Source organism: Orycteropus afer, unplaced genomic scaffold (assembly GCF_000298275.1).
Source record: "Orycteropus afer afer isolate SDZICR_OR568_19922 unplaced genomic scaffold, OryAfe1.0 scaffold00002, whole genome shotgun sequence".
Lineage (NCBI taxonomy): Eukaryota > Metazoa > Chordata > Mammalia > Tubulidentata > Orycteropodidae > Orycteropus > Orycteropus afer.
The window spans coordinates 27,360,415-27,376,375 of NW_006921589.1; the positions used below are offsets into that span (position 1 = coordinate 27,360,415).

The following is a 15,961-nucleotide window of genomic DNA, read 5'->3' on the forward strand; positions in this document are numbered from 1 at the left end:
ACAGGTTAGTTTATCATACTGTGGTATTGCTGTGATGCTAGAGGCTATACCACCAGTATTTCAAACATCAGCACAGTCACTCATGGCGGACAGGTTTCAGCAAAGCTTCTAGACCAAGAAAGACTAGGACAAAAAGGTCTGACTATTTTCTTACGAAAATTAGCCAGCGAAGACCTCTGGATCACAACAGAAAATTATCTGACTCCCTTGCTTTGGACATGTCAGAAGGAAGGGTCAGTTGCTGGAGAAGGACATCATGTCTGGTAAAGTAGAGGGCCAGTGAGGGTGAAGGAGACCCTTCATGAAGGGGATCGGCACAGAAGCCACACCAATGGACTGAATCATGCCAACGGTCATGGGGATGATGCACGATCGCACAACACTGTACACACAGTCACTGTTGCTCAGAGTGGACTCGATGTCAGTCATCTACACGAATTACAGGTGAGGCAGAACTGCCAACGCCATTTAACAGCCTACTGAACTCCAGGATTATGTCTCACTTTATCACCCTTCAGTGATCCTTTTCCCATCCCAACCCTGGCCCCAGTGCTCTCAGGATGGAGGCCAAACTCCTCAGCCAGGCCTCCAAGGCTCTGTCATCTGTCTCCTGCCTACCTCTCAGATCCTCTAGTTTTCTCTTTGCCATTTGCTCCTCTCACCTCAGGTTTCTGTTTTACTGAGTGGTTTTTTTTTTTTTTTTTTTTAGTTCTTTTAACACACCATGCTTTCTGTCATCTCCAGGCTGCCACCCATGCTGCGCCCTGAGCCTCAAAGCCAATAGCTGCAACCCCAACTACGGCCCTGTGCTTACCTTGAAGTAGCACTTTCCACACTGGGCTCTAAATGTGGGTTTATGCTTTGTATCCTCGCTCGCTGGTAAGCTCCACAAGGAAAAGAATGCACTCCTCTTTCTCTTTGTTCCCTAACTGCCTATCCTCTTCCAGGACACTCCACCTTCATACATGCTGATTATTCTATAGGGAGGAAAACTTTGCCACTGCGTCTGGTCAATTTTTACCGATCTTTCCAGAACAAGTTCAAATATCACCTCCTTTTGGAGGCCTTTCCTTACTAGCCTAAGGAAAGTTAGCAGCTTCCTTTTCTGCTGTGTACTTTACAGGTCCTTCCCAACTTATAATGGGCTTCTGTTTGGACAACTCCAAAGTTGTCCAATTAAGTCAATTCTGACATAAGTTGAATACCTCTTTTTTTTTTTTTTAAGTTTTCATTATTATTGCCTTTTATTATTAGTATCTTTATAAGTCTGATCTTTATGTGTCCTTGGGAGTTGGTATGAGAATGATAACATCAGCAAATTATGTACATCGTATGTAGTATACATTATTAAAGATGCAGGGGGTTAAAAAAAAGGACAGCTGTAGGTGCAGTTTGCTGTAACTTGAACCTGTTGTAAGTTGAGGGCTACCTGTATAACACAAATACTCTTTTCTGCATGTGTTTCCCTCCTTCTCAACTAGATACAACCTCTTCATAGACTGGTGTCATAGTGTAGCCATCTTTGTATTGTCAATAGAGCTTAGAACAGTAGATAGAATAGAATACAACAGGTATTAAATACTGTAATGAGTAAAAGATGAACAGATGAATGACTGCACCTTCTAATTGTGGGCTTAGAACTCATGACTCCTGCTTATGGACACAGTTAGGGGCACTGTCATAGCATCTCTCTTCTTCACCAAAAAAACCAAACCAAACTTACTGCTGTTGACTTGGTTCTGACTCACCGTGACCTCTCCTTGGGTTTCTGAGGTGGTATCTCTATGAAAGTAGATTGCCTAGTCTTCCTTCCGAGTAGTGGCTGGTGGGTTTGAACTGCCAGTCTTATGGTTAGTAGTCAAATGCCTTAGGCACTATGCCACCAGAACTCTTAGACTCTGGAATAAATCTGGAAAATAAGCCTTTTTTCATCTAGACTTACCTGATTCAAGGAAGATCAGGTCAGTTCAGAATTCCATTGACAAAAACAAGTAACAACAATAATGATGATAATGAAATTCACTTTCATGGAGTCAATTCCAACTCATAGTAACCCTGTAGGACAGAGTAAAACTGCCCATGGGGTTTCCAAGGCTGTACTATTTATGGAAGCAGACTGCCATGTCTTTCTCTTGTGGACTAGCTGCGAGGTTCAAGCCACTGGAGCTCTCAGCAGCCTAGTGCTTAACCACTGTGTAATCAGGACTCCTTGATGATGATGGTAGCTAACATTACTGAATGCTTACCACTTTCCAAGACAAAAACTACTTGCTTTAAGCCTTAAATAAGGAGGAATCATTTCAGGGTAATCTTTAAATCTAATTAAAGATAAGAATAGAATAAAGATAAGTCTGAGTATAGAGTCATACTGGGATCTACCAACCAAAAATGTGACAATGGTCTAAAACGTCCTTAAAGGTAACTTTAGATTATTTATTAATAGAAAGGAATCAGAGCCAAAAGTAAGACTATTACTTATATGCGTATCTGGATGGGGCAGTAAGTAACTTATTTTTTCCTGATACTATTCTAGAATGACTACAGTTAGAAGCATTCTAAAAAATTCCTTGTCTCATTAAATTCACACGGGTGAAAATTAGCTTTGGATAGCATTTCTGTAGTAGTGTTTCAAAGAACTACTTTAAGATCTGGGGGAAAAATAAAAAAAGGGAGCAATTGGTGATAAAAAGTGCTGACAGTTGAATGCTCCTCTTGGATACTAACGTTAGCATATCTGGAGGATAAGAAGACTGCAAGAAAGAAACCTGTTCTCTGTGGCTTAATTCAGAATTCCCAAGATGTATTTGACTAGTGGGAGCCTTGGTGGAACAGTGGTTAAAGTGCTCAGCCGCCAGCCAAAAGGATGGTGGTTTGAAACCACCAATGGCTCTATGGGAGAAAGATTACAGCCTGCTTCTGTAAAGATTCAAAAACCAAACCAAACTCACTGTTTTCCAGTTGATTCGACTCATAGCGACCCTTCCTTGGGTTTCTAAGGCAGTATCTCTATGAAGTAGATTAGCCAATCTTTCTTCCTTCCGAGGAGTGGCTGGTGGGTTTGAACCGCCAGCCTTCTCGTTAGCAGTCAAATACCTTAGGTACTACACTACCAGAGCTCCTCTGTAAAGATTACAGCCTTGGAAATCCTATGGGTCAGTTCCACTCTGTCCGATAGGATTGGTATGAGTTGGAATTGACTCCATGGCAGTAGGTTTGGTTTGTTTTTTGGTTTATTTGACTAGTCACCTTTTCTTCATTCTTAATAGAATGCTTGCATATATTTCCACAAAATTAGTAGTGGAAAATACCAGCGTGGGAGGTTCTTTGGAACAGTCCCTCTGTGCTGGAACTTCTAGCAATCGGCATATGTAAAGAGGATTCCTATGAAGATCTGTCTGATTTAGGGAAAGTAAGATTGACTATGGTCTGGGCCAGAAGAGACTTAAGCCTAGTATTCATAATTATATGATAAAATTCAACCTTATATGAAGGTTGAGGAGAAAATGCCTACTTTAATCAGATATTTGAATTAGCAGTTTCATTATTATGACTGTATCACACAATCATAGGAATTTATATTTTCATTTTATCCCAAAGAAAAGCTTGACCATCTTTCTTTAATACTATCAACCTGGAAACTTGACAGTAAGGATTAAAAATTGCTCCTTCCTTCCCACTTGGTTATTGGAAAGGCTCTGAAAGGTAATCAGTCTTGTGAAGCTACACTTTACAGTCTGCATAAAAATGCCATGATTTCCCTTCCTCTCCCCAACCTAATTGAAAGTGCATAATATCACCCAGCTGGGGAAACGTAAATGGTAAACATATGCAATATATCATACTATCACACAAAAGCTGGTTACTAATAGGGAGTGGGTGGTTGTCAGGACCAAAAGGAATCTGGAAAATAAGTCTTGTTTTCATCTGGAAAAGAGAACTTTATGCAACCGCCACTCTTTCTCCCCACCTCCTCTTTCCAGACTTCAAGCTATGGTCAGGCTGGATCAAGGTCAGTCAACCTCTTCCTTGTGTGTGTAATTCCAAGGCTCACCTAACAATGTGTATTGACTAAAACTGTCTTAAATCGGATTTTCAAGAGGTGAGGCATTTCATTTTTGGCAGGAGGCAGGGTTGGAATCATCATGTTCCCTACCTACTTCAATTGTACTGACAGATGGTCCTATTATCTCTTTCCTTAGCTGTTAAACCTAAGGATCGTTGGCCTTGTCACCTCTTATCTTTCTCTACTTCATCAAACTCCTATTGCTAAGACTTTCCTCTTTTCTATCTCTGATCATCCATGATCACATATTCCTTGAGTGTAAAATCCCCAGGTCTCTTACTTTTCTGAGTCCCTTGCACTTCTGCAGCTATCTATAATTCCACCTCAATTACATCCACTTGGAAGTCATCATTTTCTCTTGACTCCTCACCTCCAAATGTCATGCTATTTCCTGGGATAAAGTCTTTTACAATGGGGCTCTTAGGGCAAAGGACAATATTACTTCAAAGCCTTCATCATCAGTTCTCTATCACAATATTCCTTCAAAAATTGCTCCTTGTTGCATCGTGAATTCAACTACTACTACTCATTCATGCCACCTGATAACTGGCTATTGCTGTGTTCTTGGTGGCTGATACCTTACTGGGAGGTCAAAGCACAGCACCTGTCTAAGGCACCATGTCATTTCAGTTTTAATAGATTTAATGATGAATTTTTATCTCCCTCAGCTGTAGAGGCAATTTGGAACTTACTGAATAAAAATTACATTCATCTTTCAGTAAGTTAAGGAGCTCTGGTACTGCAGTGGTTAGGCATTTAGCTGCTAATCAAAAGGTTGATGGTTCATACCCAGCCGCTCTGTGGGAGAAAGATGAGGCAATCTGCTTCCATAAAGATTTACAACCTTTGAAACCCTGGAGCACTTCTATTCTTTCCTTTAGGGTCACTATGAGTTGGAATCAGTTTGAAGGCAGTGGGTTTGGGTCAGGGTTTCCCTAAGTTGCATTACCTGTCAGCTGGAGCCGGTGGATGGTAGGGTTTGTTGACCTTGGCATAGAGACCCTCTAAGTGGTCCCTTTCTGGAGACAGTGGACGTCCATCCCGAGGGTAGCCAAGTGGTCCAGGACGAGGTGGAGATGGAGACCTATAGACACTTGCTGACGTACATGGCTCCCGGAAATGGTTCACTCTGGCGTAATTGGGGTCCATTTCATCATCGTCCATATCATGTACTGATCCAAATGCACCGGTAGTGTAATCAACAAGACCTCTTGCCTGCTTTTCCCTTAGCTCCTGATGTTTTGCTCCAATCCTGAAAACGTAAAACAGGTAGCAGTGATGCATGTGTGTTGTATATGCTAATATACTGAAAGATTCCCCTGAATGAATGTTAATTCTTCCTATCAGTCTCTTAGCTGTCACTTTCCTGTTTACTCAAGATCACATCATGCAGAAATGCCAAGAGCATAGTCCATGGATGAATTTTAGATCACTGACCTTTGTTATAGGGTCTTTGTTTTTATAGCTATGCCATGGTATGTTGACATCTTGCACACTGATGACTGGGCTGATTACAGAGTTAGAGGCTGATTTTCATTTACATTCTCTTTCTACAAATGGGATATGTTTGTGTGACTAGTACATCGTTGGTGCGATTTTATGAAAGTCTTCCATGGGGCAGGGATATATTCTGCATAGCCCATCAGAATTTTATACTTTCTCTATGATTTCATTATTTGGTCCTTGATGTTCCTGTGTAATCTTCTAAAGAAAAGAGCTTCAAAAATTGATTTAAATATGAAAAAGAAATACAGAGGCTTCTGGTTACTAAAAGCAGTGGGATCAGTGGTAATTTATAAGAGACTAAGTTTTTTGGTTACACAAATGGGGATCACTGTGTGTCATTACACGGGCTCTACAGACAGAGTAGAATAGTGAAGAAATTAATAGGCTTCTGACAGAGATGAATTGGCACATATAAGTGAATTAAACACCATTACTGGCAGAATTCCACAGCACTAGAGCCTTAAGTGATATTACAAAATGCTACTGCTAATCAGTGCCAATGTATAGCCTACTGGGGATGGGAGTAGAAAAACATACTTAGGTGGATTCCAAATCCAGCTGAATTTTGAGAATTTGACATTTAATCTGGAAAGTGTTAGATCAGCTCTTCTAAAGTCCCAGCTACATGTTAAAATGTAAAGGTCACTGTGGCATCATATTGGGCAGTGGTGATCCCGATGATGTTAGAAGGTGTTCAGCACTAATGAGGTAAGAGTGTGACCTCACACTGTCAGGCAAACAAGGGCCACTGTGTCCGGGATGAGAGAAGGTGGATGCTGCTGGCTCAGGTACCTAAAGAAGGAATGGGACAAACCTGAAGTCCCAGGCTCAGAGAATATGAGGGGATCTTGGATTGAAGCAAAAGATCTAGCCCAGAGACTTCTACAGAGGACCTGGATGTGAACTAAAAAACAGAAACGAAAATCCCTGTTTCTTCTTCTGTTCCAACAGAAACAGCTGTTTTTGCACATGGCAGGTGGGTTTATTTTACAAAACATTAAGCCCTTCATAAAAATCTTTAGAAGCCAGGATCTTTCAAAGTATTTTCCCTTTGGCAGAGCAGTATTTTTCCTTTCTTTCCTGTTTTGCAGTAGAGAAGAGGAGAAAAGAAACAGGGGAGGAGAGAAGGAAACAATAACAACAGCAACAACAGGAAGGTACAGAACAACAAACCCCATCTATCCTCAAGCCGCTACAGACGAAAATAAGTGCCAGGATACAGGACTGCATTTCTCTGTTGACTAGGCCCAACCGCCTACCCTACACATTAGTAATTAGAAGAATTTATATTATTTTTGCAAAACGCAGCTTGAATCTCCAAGGGATTCTGAATTAAGATGAAAGGGAGATTACACAGTAGGGCACTCGTTAAGGGGCCCTGCCTGTCCCGTTTCAAGGCATGGTAGACCTAGATTCACAGATGTTTGTTTTGAATAATTTTTTTGATCGAGATGATAACCTGCTTCATTCTGCAACAAAACCATCTTCCCAGGGACGGTGCCGACTCTTCTTGCCAGAGAAGGCTTGCTGCATGATGATGATAGGGATAGATTTCCACTGCAAGCCAAGCGAAGGGCATCAATAAAGTTAGGGGGTGGGATTCTGTGTGGCTGCAATCCCTCACAAAATGGGGTGCTTCCCAGAGAAATCATTCAGTAGGAAGATGAATATCTCATGACTGCCACATGAGGCTAGAAGTCTTAGCCCATCAGAATTTTATACTTGTGCATTAATGGCAGAGGAAAGCACCAAGCTTGGTTTTTAAAAATCACAGGAATAGAAATGGGTATCTGGCCTGGCAGATCTTTATTTCATCACTTCTCTTTCTTAGAGGTTTGTTCATTCATTAAGCTCCCTGAGTATGTAGAGCTGCTCAGATGAAAAGTACTCCATGTATGCAAAGCACTACTTTAGCTTATATTTCTCCTTTCTAAAACAAAACCAAATCCCTCCTTGATCCTCTCTGCACCACTAGGTGCTACAGTAACTAATTTTATATTAATCACTCAGTAGGTGAAATAGTAATTTCTCTGAAGCACCATCACTATGCCATATATCAGGGTCTCTCCATGTGGGGGAGGACAAGGAAATCTCTGAAAAGAGGTTTACGGAGCAGAAGAAACTCTCATGAGAGAAATGTCAAGGAAATTGTGTTTTTTTTTTTTTTTTTTTGTTACTCTGACTCTCCTCCCTCCCTCAAATTCAGTGTGAGAATTCTAATTGTTTATAGTCATTTCTACTTGAAGTCCCCTTACCAAGTGGAACTCAAACTGATAAAATATTAATTTTTAAATTTTTTTTTTTTTTAAAAAAGGTCTTTGGCCATCACGTCCATTCTGATTCACGGCCATGCCACTGTTAAAGAGTAGAACTGCCCCATAGGACTTTCTTGGATGTGACCTTTATAGAAACAGAACTGTAGGCCTTTCTCGCACAGCCACTGGATGGGTTCAAATTGCCACCTTTTAAGGTTACCAAATGATTGCAAATGACTTTTCAAAACAGCTCTTGATAAACTCACTGCTGTCTCGAGTTGATTCGGCTCAGAGTGACCCCTCCTTGGGTTTCTGAGGGAGTATCTCTAGGGAAGTAGATTGCCCAACCTTCCTTCCGAGGAGCAGCTGGTGGCTTTGAACTGCCAGCCTTCTGGTTAGCATTCAAGTGCCTTAGGTGATATACATCTCTTTTTATTTGAGGGAACCACCAGCTTCTCAGTTCTCCTCAGTGCCTTTGAACTGTTTAAATCTCCTCTCTCTTTTTGGCCCTGTCATACCAAAACACTGTTGCTTCTATCTCTGTAACACTTCTTGCATATTCTCTCTCATTTCCATTTCTTCAGCCATAGACTACTATTCAAAACTTTATATTGCCTTGCTCTGCACTGTCCAAAATGGTGGCCATCAGTCACATGTAGTTATTTAAATCTGAATTAACTAAAATTACATTAAATAAAAACTTCTGTTCCTCATTTATACAAGCCACACTTCGAATGCTAAATAACCTCATGTGGTTGGTGGCTACCAAACTAGACAGTGCAGATATACACGAATTTCACCACTGCAGAAAGTTCTGCTTGCCTAGATTATTCTAAAGCTTTGCTATGTCACCTCACTCTATTTAAATCTATACCTTAACAGGTTGCCAGAATAATCTTCCTCTAACAGCATTTCCATCATATCTCTGCCAAATTAAGAATTTCTAACAGGAGATTATAATAAATGAATTGAGTAAAAATATGATTACTTTACTTTCATCCCTGAAAACTTAAAGTAACAAACAATTAAGAAATGGGGAAGAAAATTCCATATACAATGGAATTAGAAAATGGCCATAATATGATACCATGCAGTATAATTTTACTCAAAGTAAGGAAGAGTTCAGAAGAACAGAGACAACAAAATTTACATGGGACAAGATAGTCTGAGGGAGAGGACCCTCTGGTGGCATAATGCCTAAGGTATTTGACTGCTAACCAGGAGTCTGGTGGTTCAAACCCACCAGCCACTCCTCGGAAGGAAAGTTGGGTAATCTACTTCAGTAGTGATACCACCTTGGAAACCCAAAGAGGGGTCGCTATGAGTCAGAACTGATTCGACGGCAGTGAGTTTTTCTTTTTTTCTCCTTCTTCAGGGTGAGAACCTGTGTGAGGATCCAACCTCACAATGGCTAAGAGGCAGTCTAAAGGAGATATATTTTCTCTGAGCAAGTCCCCTTCACTGATGGGTGTGAAATGGGGAGGAGGATAGATGCAGAACAAATTATGGATACCATTGGAAATAATGGGAATTCCAGAGCACTTAATTGTGCTCACGAGGAACCTGTTCATAGACCAAGAGGCAGGTGCTTGGAAAGAACAAGGGGACACTGTGTGGTTTAAAATCAGGAAAGGAGTGCATCACAGTTGTATCCTTTCATATACTTATTCCATCTGTATGTTGAGCAAATAATCCCAGCAGCTGGAGTATACGAAGAAGAATGGGACATCAGGATCGGAGGAAGACTCATTAACAACCTGCGATATGTACGTGACACAAACTTGCTTGCTGAAAGTGAATAAGACTTGAAGCACTTACTGATGAAGATCAGAGACTACAGCCTTCAGAGTGAATTATGTTGAACATAAAGAAAACAAAACTCTTCATAGCTGGACCAAAGAGCAACATCATGACAAATGGAGAAAAGATTGAAGTTATGAAGGACTTCATGTTACTTCCATCCACAATCAATGCCATGGAACTAGCAGTCAAGAAATAAAAGGACATATTGCACTGGGCAAATGTGCTGCAAAAGACCTCTTGAAAGTGTTAAAGAGCAAAGATATCACTTTGAAGATTAAGGTGATCTGGACCCAAGCCCTGGTATTTTCAATAGCCTTATATGCATGTGAAAGCTGGACAATGAATAAGGAAGACCGCAGGAGAATTGATGCATTTGAATTGTGGTTTTGGTGATGATACATTGAATGTACATGAACTGCTAGAAGAATGAACAAATCTGTCTTAGAGGAAGTACAGCCAGAATGTTCCTTACAAGTGAGAATGGCCAGAGTTAGTCTCTCAGACTTTGGTCATGTTATCTGAAGGGACCAGCCCCTGGGGAAGGATATCATGGTTGGTAAAGAAGAGATTCAGCAAAAAAGGGGAAGATCATCAATGAGATGCATTGACACAGTGGCTTCAACAATAGGCTCAAGCATAACAAATGAAGGATGGTGTAGGACCAGCTAGTGTTTCCTTCTGTTGTACAAAGATTTGCTATGAGTTGGAACCCACTCGATGGCACCTAACAACAACAGCACAGATGCATCATCAATGTACTTTGTAGATGATGGAAAGAATTGACAGAACAGAGATAAACACAAACGAATTAAAATAATACCAAAACTTAGGAGACTTCAGTGAGAAGCAGGTTGACCTCTTGTCAGAGAGATCTGTTTTCCTAAAATGGAAGATCACAGACAACTCCTGAGGGTAGTTAGTGCAACTGAAAGATTTGATCTAAAAGTATTCTGAGAGAACATACGGAATTAGAGTTGCTGGTGACCTTAAGTCCTTATGTCCATATTGTCTAACAGTATAATTTAATGCAGATTTTTTATTTCAACAATGTAGAACATGAAATTAACTTAGTGGATTGTAACCAGCATTTAAAATTAATACAATAGGAGAGAAAACATTACAGTTTTTTGCATAAGTATTTTTTCAAGAAGAAGTATAAAGTTTTCTACAAATTCAGGCTGTCCTCAAAGAAGAACACAGACAAAAGAACTAAAGAAAGTATAGTACTTACAGGCTAATACTGAAAAACTACTTAATAATGAAATGCAGCAACCAAGAACTGAATCAAAGTGAAGTCAACCTGGTGAAGTGGTGAAGTAAAAGTTCTGGAGGAGAGCAACACGTTCATTGAAATATAAAACTAGGGCTAAAAATCTTTGGGAAAAAAATAAAGAAAACAAATATAAAATTTGACTATATAAAACAATATCACTAATGAAAATCAGAGGGTAAACAGAAGGAGGCAATCGTGGAGAAAGTTAGCATTATAATCCTACTGTATTCACTTCCTCTTATTTCCAAGCAGGCATCAGTAGTTACTGTTTAAAATTAATAAATCAAAGAATAGAGGTTCAAGTATACCAAGTATAATGATAACCAATCACTAAAAGAATAAACTGTCACCAGGGGAGAAATATATAAAACAAAGTCCAGATAGAGTAGAAAACAGAAAACAAAGGAAGCAGTAAAAAAGAAAGTAACCTAAAATAAAATGACCAAATTTATCTGTGATGACAATAAATGTAAACGGAATATATTTCTGTATTATAACTAAAGAATCCCAGATTTAATTAAAAAGTAAGACATATTAAACTCACTGCTGACAAGTCAGTTCCAACTCACAGCAACCCCTCCTTGGGTTTCTAAGGCAGTATCTCTAAGGAAGTAGATTGCCCAGAATTCCTTCCTCCGAGTGGCTGGTGGGTTTGAACTGCCAGCCTTTGGTTAGCAGTCAAATGCTTTAGGCACTATGCCACCAGAGCTCCCAAAACATGTTATGTGCTATTATAATAGTAAAAAATGGTAAACAGCCTAAAACATACATTAATAGGAAACACTAAAGAAATATTATGCAGCTATAAAACATCTGGTTATATTATTCCTATACTAAATATATGGCTGTTCATGCATGTCTTATTACATAGGGTAGCACTGTCTAATAGAACTGTCTGTGATGATGGAACTACTCTATATCTGGCCTAGTATCACAGACACGGGCCATGTGTGGCTACTGAGAATATCAACTGTGGTTAGTGTGAGCACAGAACAAATTTTTAATTTTAATTAATTTACTTTTAAATAGCTACATGTGACTACTAGTTACTGTATTGGGTAGTATAGTTAAAAGCTTAGTTAGAGTCAGATTCAACTTAGTGTTATTATTATAAAAAATCAAACCCACTGCTATTGAGTTGATTCTGACTCATAGCAATCCCCTTTGGCTTTTAGAAGCTGTAAAGCTATAAACCTTTATGGAAGTACATTGCTCCCTCTTCCTTCTGTGGAGGAGGTGATGGGTTTGGACCACTGCCTTCTGGTTAGCAGTCAAATGCCTTATCCACTACACCATGGATAAGGCATTGGCTGCTAACCTTATTTTATATATATATCTATATATCTATATTCTCCCTGGAGAAGGATGTCATGCTTGGTAGGGTGGAGGGTCGACAAAAGAGGGGGAGGCCTTCAACGAGATGGATTGATACAGTGGCTGCGATGATGGGCTCGAGTATAGCAGGGATTGTGGGGCTGGTGCGGGATCGGGCAGTGTTTCGTTCTGCTGTGCATGTGGTCACTATGAGTCGGAAACGACTCGACGGCACTTAACAACAACAACAATATATCTATATGTCTATATATATATATAAACCTCACTGCCATCAAGTCAATCCGACTCATAGTGACCTCTCCTTGGGTTTCTGAGGTGGTATCTCTACAGAAGTAGATTGCCCAACCCTCCTTCTGAGGAGTGACTGGTGGGTTTGAACTGCCAGCTTTCTGGTTAGCAGTCAATTGCCTTAGGCACTATGCCACCAGAGCTAGTGGGTTAATAATGCCCCATCCCTCAAAGATATGTCCATTTGGAACCTGTGACTATGACCTTATTTGGAAAAGGGTCTTCTAGATATAATTAAAGATCTTGAGATGAGATCATCCTGGATTAGTGAGGTTGCCCTAAATCCAATGACAAGTGCCATTATCTGAAAAGAAGAAAACACAGAGAGAAGAAGAGAAACAGAGAGAAGAAAGTGATGTCAAGACAGAGGCAGAGTCTACAAGCCTAAGGTCACCAAGAGTTGCTGGAAGCCATCAGAAACTAGGAGAGAGACAAGGGGTGGCTTTTCCCTCAGAGCTTCCAGAAGAAACCGATTCTGCCACTACCTTGACATTAGACTTTTGGCTTTCGGAACTGTGTGAAATTAATTTCTGTTCTTTTCAGCCACCAAATTTGTGGCACTTTATTATAACAGTACTAGGAATCCAATACAACTACCATAGGCGATATATGTGTTTCACATTGTGTCACATCACCAGGAATCTGGTATCTGGTTGTCCTACTGTAGTGACATAAAGGTGACCAACTGATGTCATCATTGTAAACTTTTCCTATCAATCTTTCATCGAGTCATTTCCTCAACTGATGAGTATTGCCTGAATTAATTATTTCATTAGAGCTTGCAAAGTGGTTTTGAAATTCATTATTCTTTCTACATTTATTAGCTGAAATTTTTCTGTAAAGAAAATCTTTTCCTTAACAATTTAAGTTTTTTTTTTTTTTAATTTTATGATTAATCTGAAATGCCTTTAGTACAGAGAAGGCAGAATAAATGCTTCATTCTTTCTTTTCAATTGTTGATCTCAAAGAAAGGATGTAGTGCCCTAGATATTTCCAATGATGACAAATAAATTTAGGTAATATTTTTTTTTGAGGGTCATGGAAGGACTGTGAACATATGTTACTTTAAAATATATAGTTAGGTGTTTTAATCGATTGAATTCTTTATTCATTATATTGCAAAGTCTGTCCCAAATTTAGTTACTGGACAAGTTGGCCCAGGTTTGTGTTGAGTATTTCCTGCTCCAAATTTGGAATTGGCCATTCCTCTGTGGAATCCTATTCCTTTTAAGTGGGAAATGATATCCAGAGGCCACAATCTGCCACTAGGGAGTGCTTACTGCCATTAGGTAACCGCTGTTTTTAAGCCTTTTTTTTTAACCAATAAAAACCAAAAACCAAACTCACTGCCATCAAGTCAGATCTGATTCATGGCGACCCCTCCTTGGGTTTCCGAGGCAATATCACTACAAAGTAGATTGCCCAATCTTCCTTCTGAGGAGTGGCTGGTGGGTTTGAACCGCCAGCCTTTTGGTTAGCAGTCAAATGCCTTAGGCACTACGCCACCAGAGCTCCCTTTTTACCAATATAGCTAGGAAATATGTATTTTTGGAAAAAAAAATCAATCATGGGTTCATACAGATATTTCTAAGTTAACATTACATAATATGTGTTTATCATTAAAAAATTTATAATTGGCTTTTAATTTATAGGAAAATCTTTGTTCCTAATATTGACACACTATTTATGCATATTAGGAGCTCTGGTAGCATAGTGCCTAAGGCACTTGACTGCTAACCAGAAGGCTGGTGGTTCAAACCCACCAGCCACTCCTCGGAAGGAAGGTTGGGCAATCCTACTTCCGTAGTGATACTGCCTCGGAAACCCAAGGAGGGGTCGCTATGAGTCGGGGCCGACTGGACGGCAAATAACAACAACAACAACATTTATGCATATTAAAATATATATGATTTTAAATATTTATTAAATAAATATATGTTTAAAATAATACCAATATTACTAACAGAGTATTGGTGAAGTTTAAGATTTCACTATAGCTCTATTTTTCATCAAAATACGTCCCACTAACTATGTAGAGTCAAAATGTTATGTTCTAACACCCCTTGAAGTACTTCTTTTTTCTGAGTAGTTACACAACCAATTTGTTTTACAGTTAGGTTATTTATTTTGGTTTCTTTTCAATTTGTAGGGGCTTATTTCTTTTGAATTAATTTTGTTTGTTCAATATGTAAGATGCTTTTGTTTACAAATTCAACTCTGTAACAAAATGCAGTTGTTCATCTTCTGTTCACATATCCCCTTTGTCTGTCTTCTTCATCCTAAATATATAATGATACTTATTTGTTTTTACAAATTAAAACAAACACTTATATATGTATATTCTTATTTACCAAAAATGTAGCATACTATATCTATATTTTTCTACACTTTGCTTTTTTACACAGCAACATGCAGAAGAACACTCCATATTAGTGAATAGAGATTTTTATCATTTTTATAAAGTTTCATACTACTCTACTGTGTGGATAGGCTATTGTTTATTTAATTATTCATGTACTCTTGAACATTTGGGTATTTCCAAGCTTTTGCTTTTACAAATAATGCCATAATGAAAAATATTATGCAAAAGTCAGTCCATATTTCTGCCATTGTGACTTTGGGATGAATTCATAGAAGTATTGGGTAAGTGAGAATTGTACATACACTTTTTCTACATTCTGACTAATTTCTCTCCATGGTAGCTGTTGTTCCAAGTGGTATTTTGCATTACCACTTGCAGTGTAGGAGGGTGTCTATTTCTCCACAGTCTCACCAAGATTGGGCAATGTCAAATTTGGGTATATTTGAGAAACACAGGTGAGAGGTGGTATTTCAGTGAATTTTTAATTAGCCTGTCTCTGTGTTATGTGATGCTGAGTATCTTTTCATATGTTTAAGGGACATTTTCATTTCCTCTTCTGTGAGCTGTCCATATCTTTTGCTGATTCTTCTATCAGATTGTTGGTCATTTTTTTCCCCTTTGATATTTCAAAGACCTTTGTACAGCAGCAATATTAGCACTTAGTGATATAAGTTGCATCTTTGCTTAGTTTGTCATTTGCCTTTCATATTTCCACATACACATTATTGATTAGCATTTCATACTTTATACCTTAACCTCACAAGCTGTATAAAATTTGGTTACTTTTGCGTATTATTTCTTAACTACTTTTGTCTTCTGTAGAACCTGTTAACAATACAGTTCTAACTGATTTGACCTGTGCTAAGATGTAGGCACTGAAATTCCTTTTGTCATTACCGTCACACGACTGTGTGACTCCAAACAACAGAGTCAGAGATGAATAGGCAGGAGAAGAGGAGATGTGCTACCTGCAGTGGAGAGACTAGTGGAGGTCAGAAAGGTTTTCAGGGGAGAGACATGGGGTAAAAGAAGTGGTATCATTAAAAGAGATTATCAACTACCTGCCGCACAGCTTT

General features: G+C 39.1%; 1 protein-coding gene across 1 annotated transcript in view; it reads right to left on the reverse strand.

The window, feature by feature from the left end:
* The window catches only part of PARD3B (par-3 family cell polarity regulator beta), a 1,522,095-nt gene that overhangs the window by 215,023 nt on the left and 1,291,111 nt on the right, over window positions 1-15,961 (reverse strand). Inside the window, exon 20 of the mRNA XM_042783151.1 lies at window positions 5,013-5,315. Coding sequence (XP_042639085.1) covers window positions 5,013-5,315 — 303 coding nt within the window. The remainder of the gene's footprint in view (window positions 1-5,012; window positions 5,316-15,961) is intronic.